The 16,085-nt window shown below is 43.2% G+C and overlaps 1 protein-coding gene across 1 annotated transcript in view; it reads right to left on the bottom strand.

Moving 5' to 3' along the window:
- ZCCHC24 (zinc finger CCHC-type containing 24) overlaps window positions 1-16,085 on the bottom strand; it is a 285,478-nt gene that overhangs the window by 25,706 nt on the left and 243,687 nt on the right. Inside the window, exon 3 of the mRNA XM_019502098.1 lies at window positions 13,447-13,611. Coding sequence (XP_019357643.1) covers window positions 13,447-13,611 — 165 coding nt within the window. The remainder of the gene's footprint in view (window positions 1-13,446; window positions 13,612-16,085) is intronic.

Raw genomic sequence — 16,085 nt, 5'->3', positions numbered from 1 at the left:
ACATGCCCTAATGAACTGAATGCTGGCCCATGAGGGTGTCATCTGGACACCCAGCCAGATTCAGAGGTATTCTGTTTGCCTGTGTGCTTGTGTCTGACTGTAGTTATTGTTGCTCTGATGAACTGATTCTTGGCATATGAGGGTGTCAGCCTGTCCATGCTGATCAACCCGGCCAGGTCAGGCATGTCACGTTAATCTGTGTGTGTGTGTGTATGCGTGTACGTGTGTGTATGACTGATTTGGGGACTGGAGGAATCCAGCCCCACTGAAACTGAGTCCTGCAAGGTAGCTCCATTGGAGGTGAGGGCTTGCAAAGGGAGAGATACAGCTCCGTATAGAAACACAAATAACACAAGCAGCACATTAATAGAATTACCAAGACCCTAGCCCTAATAAATGAGCACACCCCGAAGTGGCGGGCAAATCTGGTAACACCAGTTGCCCATGTCCCTTCCCTTCCACAGTGCTGAGTGTGTGGCCAGGCCCAGGCAGGACGCTTTGATTAGTGAGGGTTTCCCCACTCCTCAGCAGCCCAGCAGGGAGTTGATAACACAGTATTTATTACCCCTCGCTCAGTGTTTATCAGCCCATTAAGAAAACAAAAACTTCTCTCATTAGTTCAAGCTCTTCTTAAACAACTTTTTCCAAGGAAGGAATGGAGGGACATTACCAAATACCTGTTTATTAGCTCCAAAAAGCCCTAAGCCGACACTGTGCTGTCCACCTCTGTCCTGTCTCCCACAGCATGGACTGTAGCCAGCATGTGGTATGCTAGCTAATGCTGAGAGGTGCCTGTGTAAGGCAGAGGGGAGGAAAGAGTCCCTGAAAGCAGGGAGTAGTGATGGGGACGGGGGGAGAGCAGGAGGAAGCCAGGCAGACCCTGTTGTACCTGCAGTCTCTGCCGGAGCTGCATTGAGGGAGCAGAGGGGAGGGGCCAGTCCAGCTCTCTGGAGCATAGAGCCCTGCCCAGCCCAGAGAACATGCCGGGATGTTGGGGGAGTCTGATTTAACTTAAACCAGGAGGGGCCTGGGACAGACATTGCATAAACCGGTTTGACCCGAATCAGTTAAGTCAGATAGTACATTCAACCAGGTTTATCTCAAACCGGTTTCAATCATTTTCAAATTGGTTTATGTGCACTGAACATCTGTTCTGTTACAGGTTTAAACCAGTTTTTGATCACTTAAACTGGTTTATGTGTAATGTCTGTCCCTAGCCATTATGTTTCTACAGTGTCTAGTATGGTACATTCTGACTTGACTGCGGTCTTTTGGGGTTAGCACATATAAATGTTATTAAAGGGAGGCTTCTCTTTGTCAAGGTTAGGTGGTGTTCTGTGAAGCAGAAAGAGAGACATGCGCACTGTGCTCTCTCCTTGTTACCTTTATTTTTGTTTGTGCTTCTTGCTGAAGTCATTCATGAAATCTGCTATTTGCATATGGAAAACTACTTAAAAGTAAGCTTTTAAGTCATATGTTAGTATTGTTCTGATGAAGTGTGGCTATTATGGTGTTTGTGCCCCAGTGTGTTCCCAGTAGCCCTAACAACTGCAGAATAACAGAATGTTTGTGTTACCATGATCTCACTGTTTCTCCTGATAACTGTAGAATTAAAGGACTATATTAAGATCAGGAAAGGGGTTCTAGCTTAAAGGGGCAATCTGATCTTTACCTTTTCCTGCTTACTGGGTTTCTTTTTGGTCAGGATAAAGTTGTTTACTGACGAACAACCTCACTTCAGTCTTTGTGCATTTAAATAGGGTGCAAAGCTATCCTCAATGACACAATTACCATTTTTGGTGGCCAACACAAGTAGTGCATTTCTGGCAGAACTTCATTTACGCAGTAAAATGTTTTGAGTCCAAGGCAGTAAATTCCTGACACCTGGAAGAAAACGGTATCCAATGGAACAAGTCAGTTACCAGCTGGCTGATTCTGCACCAATGCAAGAGCTGTCATCACAGACAGCAATGGAACCAGCCAGAAGGTTAAAGAAGCAGCTTGACAGGAGGCCAACCAGGAAGCAACCGCAGTCACAGATGCTGCTGCTGCAGGGTAGGGAAAGAAAATGAACATTCAGAGCTTGGCATCTGGACTGTGATGCTGCCAAGAATGCAAAGTCAATGGCTATGGGGACTGGCCCCATTGCTGGAGCATTATGGTAAAGAGCCAAACCACTAGCAAAAATAAGAAGGCAGGATCAAGTGCCCATTGGAAATTTGCTCTCTCACCACATAGTTATCCAGAAAGGAAATATCATTTACAACATTTAGTGATAGCCCAAAAAATGCCCTGGGAAAGCCTCAGAATGGGATTCATCAGGGTAAAACACTGCATTACTTTTCTCTTGGTTAAAGCTGGGGATAAACAAAGTTCTAATTCTGTCCCATATTCTAGCTTTTCTGTGATGTTCTATAGAGATCTCAGTGGAATAGTATGGTATAAGGGGAACCTGGTGGTAGCAGAGGAGCCGGAGTGGAGGATCAGCAGGGAAATGATTAAGGAATGAAAATGCAAAGGCATGTGGAATGTCTTGCCAAGCAAAGAAACACCAGCTTTGACAGGGTTCAGCACTGGCCACAGTCAACAAGATTGCATGTTCCAATTTGTTGTTTGGTGCGTATTAGCAACCCCAACTGTTAGGATGCTTAACAATTTCTATTACATAAATTCTTCCATCTTTCCCACCCCCTCCCACAAACTGAGCATTATTTGTAGACACACAGTTAAGTGCATCTACACATGTTAATACACAGTTAAGTGTATCTACACATGTGACGGGCTAGCTGGCAGTGACCTAGCCCAGGGGTTTTGAAAGGGCAAGATGATTGGATGACTTGGGATTCCCTTTCTGCACCAATCTGGTAATGATTTGGCCCAGGGGTTTTGAAGGGGTACAAGATGATTGGAGGACTTGGGATTCCCTTTCCGCACCAATCAGGCCCCAGAGACTCACCCCCCTGTGTCCTGATAGGCTCCTTGGGGGATAAAAGAGGCAGCATGGGCTGACTCAGGGGAGAGACCAGTGAGGGACAACACAGAAGGGGTTTCACACAGCTGAGCCAGCGGGGCAGGAGCAGTGCCCTGGAAGAGCCTGAAAGAGCAGGACCTGCAGGCAGCAGTAGGACCCTCAGCAGCGTGGCGTATGGCCAGCAGGAGAGGCTCCCCACTGGGCTCCGGGATCCCCTACGAGAGGCTGCAGCCAGCAGGAGAGGCTTCCCCCGCTCCAGGAAGGATCTGAGCAGCAACCTGAGGGCTTCCCAGCTCTGCTTCCAGCTCCTCTAATCAGAGGAAGGCAGCTTGACATGAGGCTGGGGCTCCAGGAAGGTCAAAACCCCTAGCAGCAGATGAGCGCAGTGCTACCAGAGGTGGCTTTGTGGCAGTGTTCCTGTCTACTATGTGAGAGATCTGGGTTCAAGTCCCAGCAGGGGTGACTTGCATGAACTGCCAAAAAGCAAATCTTGCAGTGGAATGGGGCCATTGTGTTTCCCCCCCCTCTAGGTTTCCTTGTCATTCAACATTTTGCATCTTGTGCCCTTTTATATTTCACCAACCCATATTGTTTTGTTCTGCTGTTTGTGTTTTATATTTTGTTAACCCTGTTTTTGTCAATGATTGTAAGCATCTAACCTTTGTTGAATCCTGCCCCCTTGGGGCACTGTAGTGTCCGCTATACCCTCTGATTTATGCCTGTTATGTTCCCAGTATTAAAAGGTATATGGTTAAGTCCCCATTGGTGGTCTGGCTCTGCTCTATAGGGGAGGAAAGTCCCTACACCTCCCACAGAGCTTGTGCACCTGCTTTGATCCCTTTGATTGGAGAGGGGGTACCTCTTGGAGTGCCTCCTGGTTTACACACAATACTAAAACTATTGAAATGTCTTTTCCTGCCTAAAGAGATCAAAAACTAATTCTGAAAAAGAATTTGCAGAATAACATTGCAACAATAAATGGAGACAGTCTGTGGAGGAAACTGGCATTGGGCAATTCTCCTGGAACAAAATGGGCTTTAAGGAAGGAAGGATTGCTGGTTGTCCTGTGGCTACTCCAAAAGGAATAAAACAGGAATCCGCAGAGGACTAAATGATAAAATTTTGCATGCTTTTTCCTGGCTAGGCAGATACCTTTATATGTACTTGAGTAGCTATCTTGACTTAGTCTGTGTTACTACATCTTCATTAGAAAAGTGACCTGGGCTACCTAGATGAAAGCTAGCATAGGCACAGTTAGCATGGTGCAGTTGTACCTCCTGACTTCAATGTATATGTACCCTGAGAGGTGGTGAAGACTTCATGAAGCAAGCAGAAGAATTACAGGAAATGGCCTAACAGTGATGGATTGAGGGACCATAACAGCAAGAGTGGAAGTTGAGATACTTGGTTTGAATAAGAACTAGTAGGGAATCAAGAATGGTGTTTGAAAGAGTGCACACGAGAGATAATTTGGCTAATTTGTAGTTTTTTCATTTTTTTTAAATGCAAGAAAACTGTAATGTGTGTTTGGTCCCAAATTTAAGGCACATGATCCTACTCCACATAGCATTAGTCAATAAAAACTGTTAACTGATCCACTTTTGTTACATGTCTTCCTCTAGTGTTTCAGGGCTAAAACAATGTAGAAAAGGATCATATTTAAGCACGTTAGAGGGATTTGGTCATTACTGCTTTGTTTTACTTCTAATCTTGTGAATCTGTAGTATTGACTAACTGTAACCAACCTTCATATCTGCATGTATGATACTTTGGTTGCTGGCAGATGTAAAGGCAGTTGTGTGACTGGGGTCTGAGGAATTTTATGTCCCATTTCCTAAAATGTGCAATGTTCAAGGTACATCATGTCATTCAGAGAATGGGGCACAAAACTCCTCAAAACCCAACTGCATAACTGCCACTTGCTAATGCAAGAGCCCCATGTAAGGAACCTGGGGCATATGAAGCTGGGGGGCAGAAAGCTCCCCATTTCCCAGTTGCACCTGCTCTGCACATGGAGGCAACAACTGGGGAGCCAGGAGCTCCCCACTCTCCAGGTGTCACTTCCACATTTGACCATGAACTTAAAAACTGGGCATGTAGCTGGGGCTACCAGCTGCATGCCTGGTTTTTAAAGGTCCATTAAAAAGTGACCATGGCAGCAGGGAGGCCTGGCTGTACACCCACCTACTTTTCTAAGTTCCTTGGGCAGCATAAATGCAATATCAGAAAGAGGCTCTACAATATCAGGCTCAGACCAGCTGGAAATAGCAAAGTTCCTGCATCCCCCACTACTTGTACCAGGTACCTCTTTAAACCTAGCAGGTTTGCTGTCTTGCCCTACAGCCCCTGCAAGTGACTGCCAGCATCAGGACCAGGGTAGCCACCAGCCAGATACCAGATCAGGGACTGCCCAGTAGGGCTGTTGGAAATTTGGCTGGGTGTTTCACTTTGAAGCTGTTTTGACGTGTTTCGGGCTCAAAACAGCAAAATTGAAATGAAACAAAAGGCTTTGAAACAGCTTTGAAATGAAACGAGGGCACTCAAAACATTTAGAAAGTTTCAAAACATTTTGAGTTTCGAAGCTGGGCTTACTTGGCTTTAGCTCTGGTCCCAGGTGGCAGTGGCAGCCTCCTCTCATTTGGCGCACAGATTTAGGGGCCCATACCCCTAGGAGGGCTGTAGGGCTGTGCCAGACTCCTCCCAGGGGTGTGGGCCCCCAGATCTGTGCTTGGGATGAGAGGAGGCTGCCACTGCCGGCAAGTATCACGAGTTTTGCTTTGAACAGTTTGAGGCACAGTTTCCTAGAATTGGAATTTAGAATTTCTGGAATTTATAAATACATTAGTCCCCATCAGGAAACTCTAGCAAGTAATCAGTGTTCTAAGATAGTGGTTGTCAACCTTTTTTGTACCAGCACCCCTCACTCCCGACCCACTGCCCCTTACCCCTAGGCCCCAGCCCCCCAGCGTGTGGGGCAGGGGCTGGATGCATGGGGCAGTGGGGGTTTGTGGGGTATTGGGGGCCCCAAGCAGCCCCTTGCAGGCTGGAACTCTGCCAGCCTGCAAGGGAAAAGCCATGCTTTCACACATTTTTATCCTTTAAAGGAGAATCCATTTTTGAAAGTCTGTTCGTGACCATTTCATATGTTCTTGCGACCCACTTTTGGGCTGTGACCCACAAGTTGAGATTAGTTGCTAGAGTTTCCTGATGGGGACTAATGTATTTGTAAATTCCAGAAATTCTAAATCCATATAGGAAAGAAAAGGCACATTTCAATTTATTTTGCCTTTTCTACATGTGGCTGAATTTCCAGAAACAAAAGTGATTATCTGTTCACTTGCTTATTGGTTCAATCTACACAGCTTAGACTAATCTAAGAAGATTTAAATAATTCAGCCTCACGCTTTTTGACTGTCTGTACTTAGCCTAAGACATAAGCAGATAAGCAGGTAAAGAGAAGGTAAAATCCATTCTTCTTCTGAGAGTGCAAAGGGTCTGGTACTTTGCTCAACGAAGTCCAACATAAAGACTTTGTGTTTTCTTCTGAATCATCCAGAAATGGCAAGTCTAAGAGGCAGAGTATTAGACAATTTATGGACCATTGTGCTGCTGTAGAAATACACTTATGTATTTGCAGCCATACATGCCTTCAGTTTGTGCTTTGCAAATGCAACACTATTTGAGTTAAAGAACCTAATTTCTTATACCCCGGTATCTGCTGTTCTACTGAAAAGAGTTGCCACACTTCAGAATGACATTGGTGGACTGATATGTCTACAGCACAAGGAATTCTTTCTTTTTAAGTGGGAGGTATTTAATAAGACTTACTGCCTTGAGTGTTCTCAGGCAAGATCCAGATGTACTGGTACGTGAAGGAAAAGGATTGGACTCTGCTCTCTTTTAGACGACATTCAGTTCTTGTGACAATTAACTGTTCTTGCTGATCTCAGCAGGAATCTCAACATCTGTAGAACGTTTTGTACCTGCAGTACCCCAATGCCCTCACTCATTCCTATCTCTGCCCCGTGGTAAATGTAGGATTGTGGTCTTCAGGGGGAAAAGGCTAGATTGTCCTTGTAGATCCATGGACTTTCAAAGGACTATACCTATTCATAACTGCTGATGACATGGCCCAGAAAGTTATGTCCAATCACTATTGACCTTCATTAAACCAGTTTACACCTACTTTCTGCTCCTAGCCTTGAAGTACAAATGCTGAGAGTCCTTTTAAATTTTTATCCCAGCTAGTGGAACTGAAGATCTTTTTAATCCCTTAGCACCTTTATAAGATGATGCATCTCTTTGAATGACAAAGCCAAGATAAACAATGTCATCTGTGATTACAGATTCCATATTCCATATTTCCCTGCATGAGACAAGCTACTACAGTTACCGTAACATATTTTCTAATACCTCATGCTATAACAGAAGCTAAGATGGGACCATGAAGATTTTCAGGTTTCAAGGACGTTTGTGTTCTACTTTGATATACGTTGATGTTGATATTTTGTACTGCAACATTCTTAATGCATTCTGCAACTCTTTACTAAGTTCAGCCTTGCAATCCTCATAGAAGAGTAAGTAGTACACTCACATTACATATCAGGAAACTGAAGTATTTCTGAAGAGATGAATCAATATCAGAGCCAGGAATGAAATTCCAGAATGCTAACTCCTACTTGTATCGTCTGAGCCAAACTTAAGATGGGTTTAATAATATCAAGCTATTAATAATAGTGGTATTTTAGTTTGTGTATATATCTCTATAAAGCAAGATCATTAAAACTAAATGCTAATTAATCCACAAAAACAAGTAACTCTGTCCATAATTTCTGTCCAAATTCCAGCATCTATATTTCATACAGCTATTCAGTATCTGTTGGTATGGAAATCTATTCAAATGATAAAGTTTATCATAGGCAAAGCCCACAATAATATTTACTCAGTTGCTATTTTAATGATTGATTGATCATGAACAAACAGCTAATTTGTTTGTTCAATTTATATGTGCAAATGAGATGCATGTATAACGTTATATCACAACCGTTCCAATGAAGAGGAAAGGTAGCAGAAGGGCTGGCAAGTCCTCTTGGCTCAATAGGGACATTGCAGTCCTCTTGAAAAAGAAAAAAGGGGCGTACACATAGTGGAAGCTAGGGACAGTCCTCAAGGAGGACTATACAACAATTTTAGAAAACTGGCTGCATGGTAGGACACAGAGAGTTCTCATGAAAGGATCTGTGTCGTCCTAGCAAGAAGTGGCCAGTGGTGTCCCTCAGGGGTCTGTGCTTGGACCGGTGCCTTTCCACATCTTTATCAATGATTTGGATGTAGGGGTGAAAAGCTCATGGCCAAGTTTGCGGACAACACCAAGTTATGGGGGAGTGTGGCCATGCCAGAAGATAGGTTGCAGATACAGGTGGACCTGGACAGGCTGGACAGTTGGGCGGACTGGAACCAAATGAAGTTCAACACTCAGAAATGTAAGGTGCTCCATTTGGGGGCAAACAATCCCCAACATACCTACAGGCTCAGTGGCAACAATTTGACTTGCACCGTGGCTGAAAGGGACCTAGAGATAATGATCGACCATCGCATGAACATGAGCTGGCAGCACAATGCTGTGGCCAGCAGGGCAAACAACACACTGGCATGCATTAACCATTACATATCATGCAAAACTAAGAAAGTGATACTCCCACTGTACTCTGCACTGCTGAGACCGCAGCTGGAGTACTGCATCCAGATCTGGGGGCTGCACTTCAACAAGGACATGGAAAAACTTGAGAGGGTCCAGAGAAGAGCCACCCGTATGATCAGGGACTTGCAAGACAAGTGATAAGAGGAGAGGCTGAGGGACTTGGGCCTCTTCAGCCTACCGAAGAGAAGGCTAAGAGGGGACTCGGTAGTGGCGTACTGCTACATCAGGGGAGTACATCAAGAACTCAGCGAACAGCTGTTCACCAGGGCACCCCTAGGGAAGATCAGGAGCAATGGATACAAACTCCTGGAAGGCTCAGGCTCAGTTCCAGGAAAAACTCCCTCACAGTTAGGGTGTCCAGACTGTGGAATAAACTCCCTCCAATGGTGATGCAGTCACCTACCCTGGAAATCTTAAAAAGGAGACTGGACAGTCACCTTGCTGGGGGTCACATGACCCCAGCTGTCTTTTCCTGCCTAGTGTAGGGGGACTGGACTTGATGATCTACAAGGTCCCTTCTAGCTCCTTAAAACCTATGAATCTATGAAAAAAACAAACAAACCTTAGGACACTGGACTTGAAACTGAGCTCCAAGAAGGGCCGTCCCTGGTGGGGGCGGAGGGGGAAAACTGGGGTGACTGCCCTGGGCCCCGTACTTTGGGGGGCTCCACAGAGCAGGGCCAGCTTTGCATCTGGCCACTCGCTACCCCCCCACCCCCTGCTGCCTCTGTGTCCAAGCTCCGCACAAGCTGATTTGTCTTGGGCCCTGCACAAACTGATTTACCCCAGGCCCCGCACCCTGCCACAGTCGTCTCTGTCTCCACGTATTTAGTTGGTAACTGGGGGGGGGGGGCCGGTAAGACAGGGGATGGCTCACTGCACATGACCTTTTTGCTATTCTCTTTCTAGTGATATGCCAATGAAAGGTTAGAATTTAGATCCAGTAATTTACAGTAGAAAGCTTTGTGAACCTGGGAATGGGGAGATGAACTCTGGGGCAAGCAAAAAGGTTCCTGAAGCAGCCTTTCATGGCTGTCAGTCAATAAAATATATTTTAAAAATTTTCTTTCTTGTTCTACTGTTGTTATGTGAATGGACAAGAGCATTACACTCTTCCTTTAAAAAAGCTGTTACATCTTACTGTTGGAGACAGGGTACTGGATTAGATGGGTCTTTGGTTTACGTGATATAACTATTCTTATGTTCTAATGACAGACTTTTTTAATTACAATAAAAGAGCTCATAACTGATCTTTTATGGGTCTTTTGTAAACTCTCTACAGTGATGTGGGTCAGAGGATTGTCTAGTGGCACAGAATATTGTGGCACATTAGGTTGCAGGCGATCCATTATACTGCTGCATATCTCTTGCTATAATTCCTAATGAATGGCCTCACAGACCTGAGTGTCTGGACAACAGGCTACCTATATTAGCCACGGAGTAACCAGCATTAGGCTTGGCCAAACAGAGTGGCAGACTCATGAAATTCAAGTCACTTCTCCTTTGCTGATGTCTGAGGGTTCTTATTCTTTGGGGTTGGTCCACCATCAATTTGACTTGCTTTTTAAATGTTACAGTCATTTTTGTTTGGCCTATTGTTCAGATTTTCCTGTTTTCTTCCACTAGATAGTTTAATGTTCTGTTTATCCTTTATAGAGGTCCTTATCACAATACAGCTCCATTTCTTGTCAAGACTCAGCCAAGATGCTGTTGAATAAATCCCCAAGATTCTGTTAAATAATTCCCACTTCTACCATCAATGACAGTTTTCTGCAATATAGCAAAATTGCAAACACCTTTTCCCTTGGGGTATCTTGCATGTGCTCCTAACCAGTCATTAAAAAGTAAAATATTAGGGTCTGTCTTCTTCAGGTACTTGCTTTCATATATATTTCATGCCAAATTATAATGAAATCAGTACATCCTAATACTGCTCAAATACTGCCTGTGTGCTTGCCTCATTTCTTAGAATAGGACCAGAAACAGCCTCTCCACTAGAATTTTTGTAATAGAGCTGGTCAAAAACTTTCGTTGAAGCAGTTTTGTATTGGAAAATGCAGGTTTAAAATGATGTGCTGTTTGTTTTCTCTCTCTCTCTCTCAATTTCTCTCTCGCTCCATTTTTCTTTAAAATCTTTTATACTTGCAATTTTATTTTGCAAAAAAATGGGGAAAAACATGTTGAAACTAAGATGTCCCAGCTTGACACTTGTAATACATAAAGCTTCCATTTAAAAATGACTTTTGGGGTTGAAGTTTACTTTCTTTTTATATATATAAGAAATTAAAATATAAAAGGGTGCAGAACAAAATGTTCCAATTGACTAAAAATTAGGATTTGAAAAAAAACCAATTTTTTTAAACAGGATGAAAATAAGTTTTCTGACCAACTCTACTCTGTATTAATTCTAGTACAAAACATTCTCCCCCCAACCACATTTTTAGGCTTAGTGTAATAAGAATAATGAAACGCTCCTATGATAAATATTATGGACCCAGCACACATTTCTTACAAATCATTCTCTGATCTGTTTTTCCTAAAAATGTTCTAAAAAGATACTATGTAAAAGTTCCAGTATTCTCTAACAAACGTTATTGTCCTGTGGTTCATTTCTATTGGGAACTAGTTCCCAGCTGTTGTAGGACAGGGTGCAGTTGCACATTTATTTTTATTTTTTTAAGGAAAATTTTTTATGTTCCAAGTCAAATCAGCCAAATCAATTCCAAATCTGTGAGTCATTCAAGAACCATATTTGGCCCTACTACCTGCAAACATTCTCTACTTCCACTTGGGGCTTCAGATGACTGCAAATCATTTGTCAGTTATCCTACATGCAGGCTCAAGCCTGGAGGCTTGGGGTTCGGATGCCCCCTGAGTTTTGCTTGCCCTCAGTAGGCAAGTTAGGTAACAAGCTAGGGAGAAGTCTCCCATTTCCATAAAGTGGGTGTAAAGCCAAGATTTTCCCACTGGAGGAGAACCATTATGAAATGTCATTGATTGGGAACTGTGCGTGAAGTGTTGTGGCTCCAACAGCAGATAGGGGGAGTGAGCACCCAGGGCAGTAGACCTCTTAGTGAGGGAGGTGACAGGGAGTGCTTCTATCCATAGTTTGCGGGTTCCTGGGGTAGGTGACCTGTCACTGGAGTTTACACCTTCCCCCTTCCCTTAAACATAGGTTTAATGAACTACAATAGCCTTCGATTAACTGAAGTCTGCAGTGTACCCATCTGACTTGGTGGGAGAGGGACCTGTGCTTTTGGGTTCCCAGTGGCTAACAGCACAGTTAAGTAGGGAGTGAGAGCACAGCTAGTCACAAGAAAGGCTAATTTTATTTTAAGCTCACTGATAAAAAGGGAAAACTGTGGAGTGGGGAGGGGGAGTATAGTTCTGGTTGCATAATTATAAGAAAGTCCTGTTGTGTGTGTGGGTAGGGAAAGGGGGAAGGAGTAATGCAATATGGGATGCTTGGAGGACTAACCGACCTGTGTCACAGAACTCTGTTTTCCACATATAATCCTGAACTAATTCAAAACTGTACTTTATTTCTTGAATACACTTTTGGATATTTCTAAACAGCTTTAAACCAGTTTAACAAGTTGTGTCTGTTCATCCCAGGTTTCAAAAGCACTAAACTAGTCTAACTATTACGTGTGTCCATCTCCGTTTTTGGGATGCTGGGGGCTTAGAAGGTAAACCAGTAGCCAAGATAATACCAGTAACTCTAACCTTGGAATGTATTATAAAGCTCTTTCCTGCTACTTTCCTTTCTTGTGACATTGTTTGCTACTAATGAAATGTGAATTAATTCTTGCTTTGCTCTGTTTAACTGAGGCTGGAACAAATATCACATGTAAAGTGCTTTGAAGTGCTTGAAAGGGTGAAGTGTAGGGAGGTACACACGTCCAGATGTCACAGGCCCTGGGAAAGGGGGACTGCAGAGCCACCCTGACAGCTGGCTCTGCTTCCCCGACCCTGTTTCAAATGTTATATCTATCTGCACCCTAAACGGATATAATGAGTGGGGCTCATCTCTTTAATCCTAACAAATGTTCAAATGCATTTCTTTGGAGAAAAGAGAACAATGTAATTTGGGTATAACCCTACTGAAGTCACTTGGGTTAAAAAGGTATGAAACCAGTTTAAATAACAAAACAAGCATCAACATTAGGAGACTCTTGCTAGTTAACATTCGGTTTTTACTGTAACATCCTAAATTACTAGTGGAAATTGGAATCACACTGTGCTGAGTTTCGTACAAAGAAAGATAGTTCTTGCTCTTGGGAAACCTTCATTGAAGAATTATACACCCAATTCAGAGGATATCACAGGCAAGTTGCCTAGAGACTCAGCACAGAGCCTTGTTATATACAAAATGACTGTGGAAACATCCTGATGTTTGCTTATACTTGTGCAACAAATCCACAGATCAGCAGTTCCTAATCTGTGGTATGCGTACCATCAGTGGTATTCAGACAACCTGTCAGTGGTACGTGGTAACAGATTTATTATAATTATTTTATATGCCAAAAATTTGCTAGTGGTACTTAAGGTTGTATTGTTTTAAATTGGTGGTGTGCAATCTGTCAGAGTTTGGGAACTGCTGTTATAGATATAGAAATAGAAATTGCTTGTTGTTGGTGTTCATTCAAAATTAAATCTTGCAACTGACCAAGCTTTTCTTTGCTCTCTAATGCAGAATCACACTTTGGGCGCCTTCCCACTTACAAGTCAGACCAGAATTCTCTTGATTTCTTTATCTCTGCAGCTACCCTACCTGTTTGTGAGGATAAACATTGATGTGACACTTGATACATTCTTGTCCCATGTTAGCCCAGGAGTTTCCACTCATCCATTTTCTCTTGCATTTGGGGCATTTGTATTCACCAAAGCAGCGTTTCTTGCCCTGGTATGGAGTCAGGCCTTCTCCCTTTGGACGAGCCTAAATTATAAAAAGGAAAAATGAATACCAAATGAATACACGGGGAAAAATTTAATAGAAAAAGGACACATTCCCCCAACAAATGGTTACTTGATACATGGGATTTGATTTCAACAGAACTGAGAAAGAGCTATGCGGGGTTTCTGGGAATACTTGGTAGACTCCAACTGCTAACTATAAAGCTGTGATTCTTAACCTTTTTTGGGCTCAAGAAACCTTTCAGAATATGCCAGCCCTTAGCTTTCACCATCTTTTAACTACAGAAAAATGATAAAGAAATTCTCATGGTAAGGAACTCAAACCACAACAGGTCAGAAAGTTTTTGACATTATGGATTCCTACTCAAAATCTCTGGGTTTATCTTATGAATCGCATGTAGGAAGTTTCACACCTCACAGTGCTAATATTGTGTGGCACCTTTAAAAGGATCTTATGGCAACTTGGTTGAGAATCACTGATTTAAAGGGATATTAGAAAAGACATTTAGAATTCTCTGGTCAGGATTCTCTGCGGTCAGTGCTCTAATATCAACATGAATTTTACTGAGTCAGGATAGTGTCTGTTGAGCAAGCATAATTAACTTTTTACTGCTTAGAAGGCACAGTAAGTCAAACTAAGCCACATACTCTGACTGCATTATACAAGTCATAGCCCTCTTGTGATAATGCTAATATTTTAGATATGTTTGAAATGACTCATCTTCCATGATGGCCTGGCAATTGGTTTCAGTCCTGTGCTGCTGATTGTCTTGCTTTTACAACTCCAAAGGCAGTTCAATCTCCATATTTATTTATATTTCTACTCTATTAACGTTATGACAGAAGGGCCAGCTCTGATGCTGGAATGGAGAATTAATCCACTAAAAACTATCCTATTATTGGTAGCTCATGTTGTGCTTGCTACTAAACCACTGTTAGTAGGTCAATCACAGGAAGGATTTCAACAGGTGACCTAACAATACATGGCTCCATGCTCCCTTACCAAACCCCTATCTGCTCCCATTGCAGTAGCATAATAAGGAGTGAAACACCAAGGCACCAGCCTCAGGCACCCACTTAGAGAGGTCACAGGAGCTACAGCTGTTGTGGATGTTGGCCCTGTCACCGTCACTAGCTCAGCTCTTATTGCCAGCCCTGCCACTGCTACTGTACCAGGCACAAACCCTGGTTGTTATGCCTCCTTTTTAGGCTAGCTTTTGTTTGATAATCTGTATTCATTTTATAAGCCACCCTTTATACCACCCAATTAAAAAAAGGAACATATCCAAGTTGGTTACGATCTGTTCAGTGGCAGATTGTGCCAAATACGACACATATTTGCCTATATAATCATAAGGAGATTATTTTATGACTGTTCATAAGTAAATTAACACATTAATCACTCTCCTCCACATATTTCCTTTATTCTGTTTTTTTCAGTGATGAATGGAAAGCATTTGAAATGTCCTTCATCTGCAGTGCAGAGGGTCATATGGTTTCTATTTTATCCATTCTCATTCTCCTATCTTGTGTCCTGGAAATAGCGAATCATATTTTTTTGAGGGACTGCCTGCCTGATCTGAAACATTGATGTATATCACAATGATGTTTACTGCTTGCCTAAGCTTTTGAATTATTGTGAAATCCTTGGTTGCAATCATGTTTGACATCTGATTTCAAACAGGGCATGATCAGCAGTGTCAGAATAAATATAATAGTATAGGGCCATTTCTAGTGAGAGCAGAATAGTACTAGCTATGACAGTTGTCCAGTTTGGTCCTGCATGCATTATTTCCACATAGAAAGATCAGTGCAGGGAGAAATTTTATAGTGATTTATTTCTTAAATTGCCTATTGGATAGTTTAGTTTAAAGTGTTATTTTCTACTTATTTAGACCAGGGGTATTCAACCCCTGTCCCACAGGCCATATCCGACCTGCAGCACCATATCATCCAACCCTCAGGGCTCCCTATTGGCCTGGAACTTTGGTGGCAGGGGAGTGGTGCCACTGTTCCCCTTCTGCCAACTAACCAGACCCACAGGGAACCCAGGTTCTGCATGCTGGAAAAGGCACCCAGTCCCAGTGTGGTGTGCAAGGCTAGGTGGAGTGGTGCCAGGTCCCAGGCAGTACCCAAATCCTGGTGTAGGGGGCAGGGAAGGGGTGGTGCAAGGCCTTTGCAGCCCAAAAACTTGCACACAGGGGCTGGAAGGGGTGGCACCAGGCCCCAGACCCCAATTCTTGGGAGTGGTGCATGGAGGGAGTGGAGCTGGCTGGTAGGGCTCAATCTAGCCCATGGACCAGTCCTGTGTCACTCCTCTGACCCACAGAGCCAAAAAGTGAAACACCACTGATATAGACAGAACCCAGCATAGTTGCATAGTATAAAAAACCCAGGGTTGCCAACTGTCCATAAATGTATGGACAGTCAGCAAAAATTCAGGTTACCAACACACATCTGTAATGTCCGTTAAAATGAGTCACCCATAAAAACACT

The sequence above is a fragment of the Gavialis gangeticus genome, unplaced genomic scaffold (genome assembly GCF_001723915.1).
Source record: "Gavialis gangeticus isolate Ggan-Ray unplaced genomic scaffold, GavGan_comp1, whole genome shotgun sequence".
Taxonomy (NCBI): domain Eukaryota; kingdom Metazoa; phylum Chordata; order Crocodylia; family Gavialidae; genus Gavialis; species Gavialis gangeticus.
The sequence above is the reverse complement of the archived record's forward strand: the minus strand, read 5'-3'. Positions and strand labels throughout refer to the sequence as shown.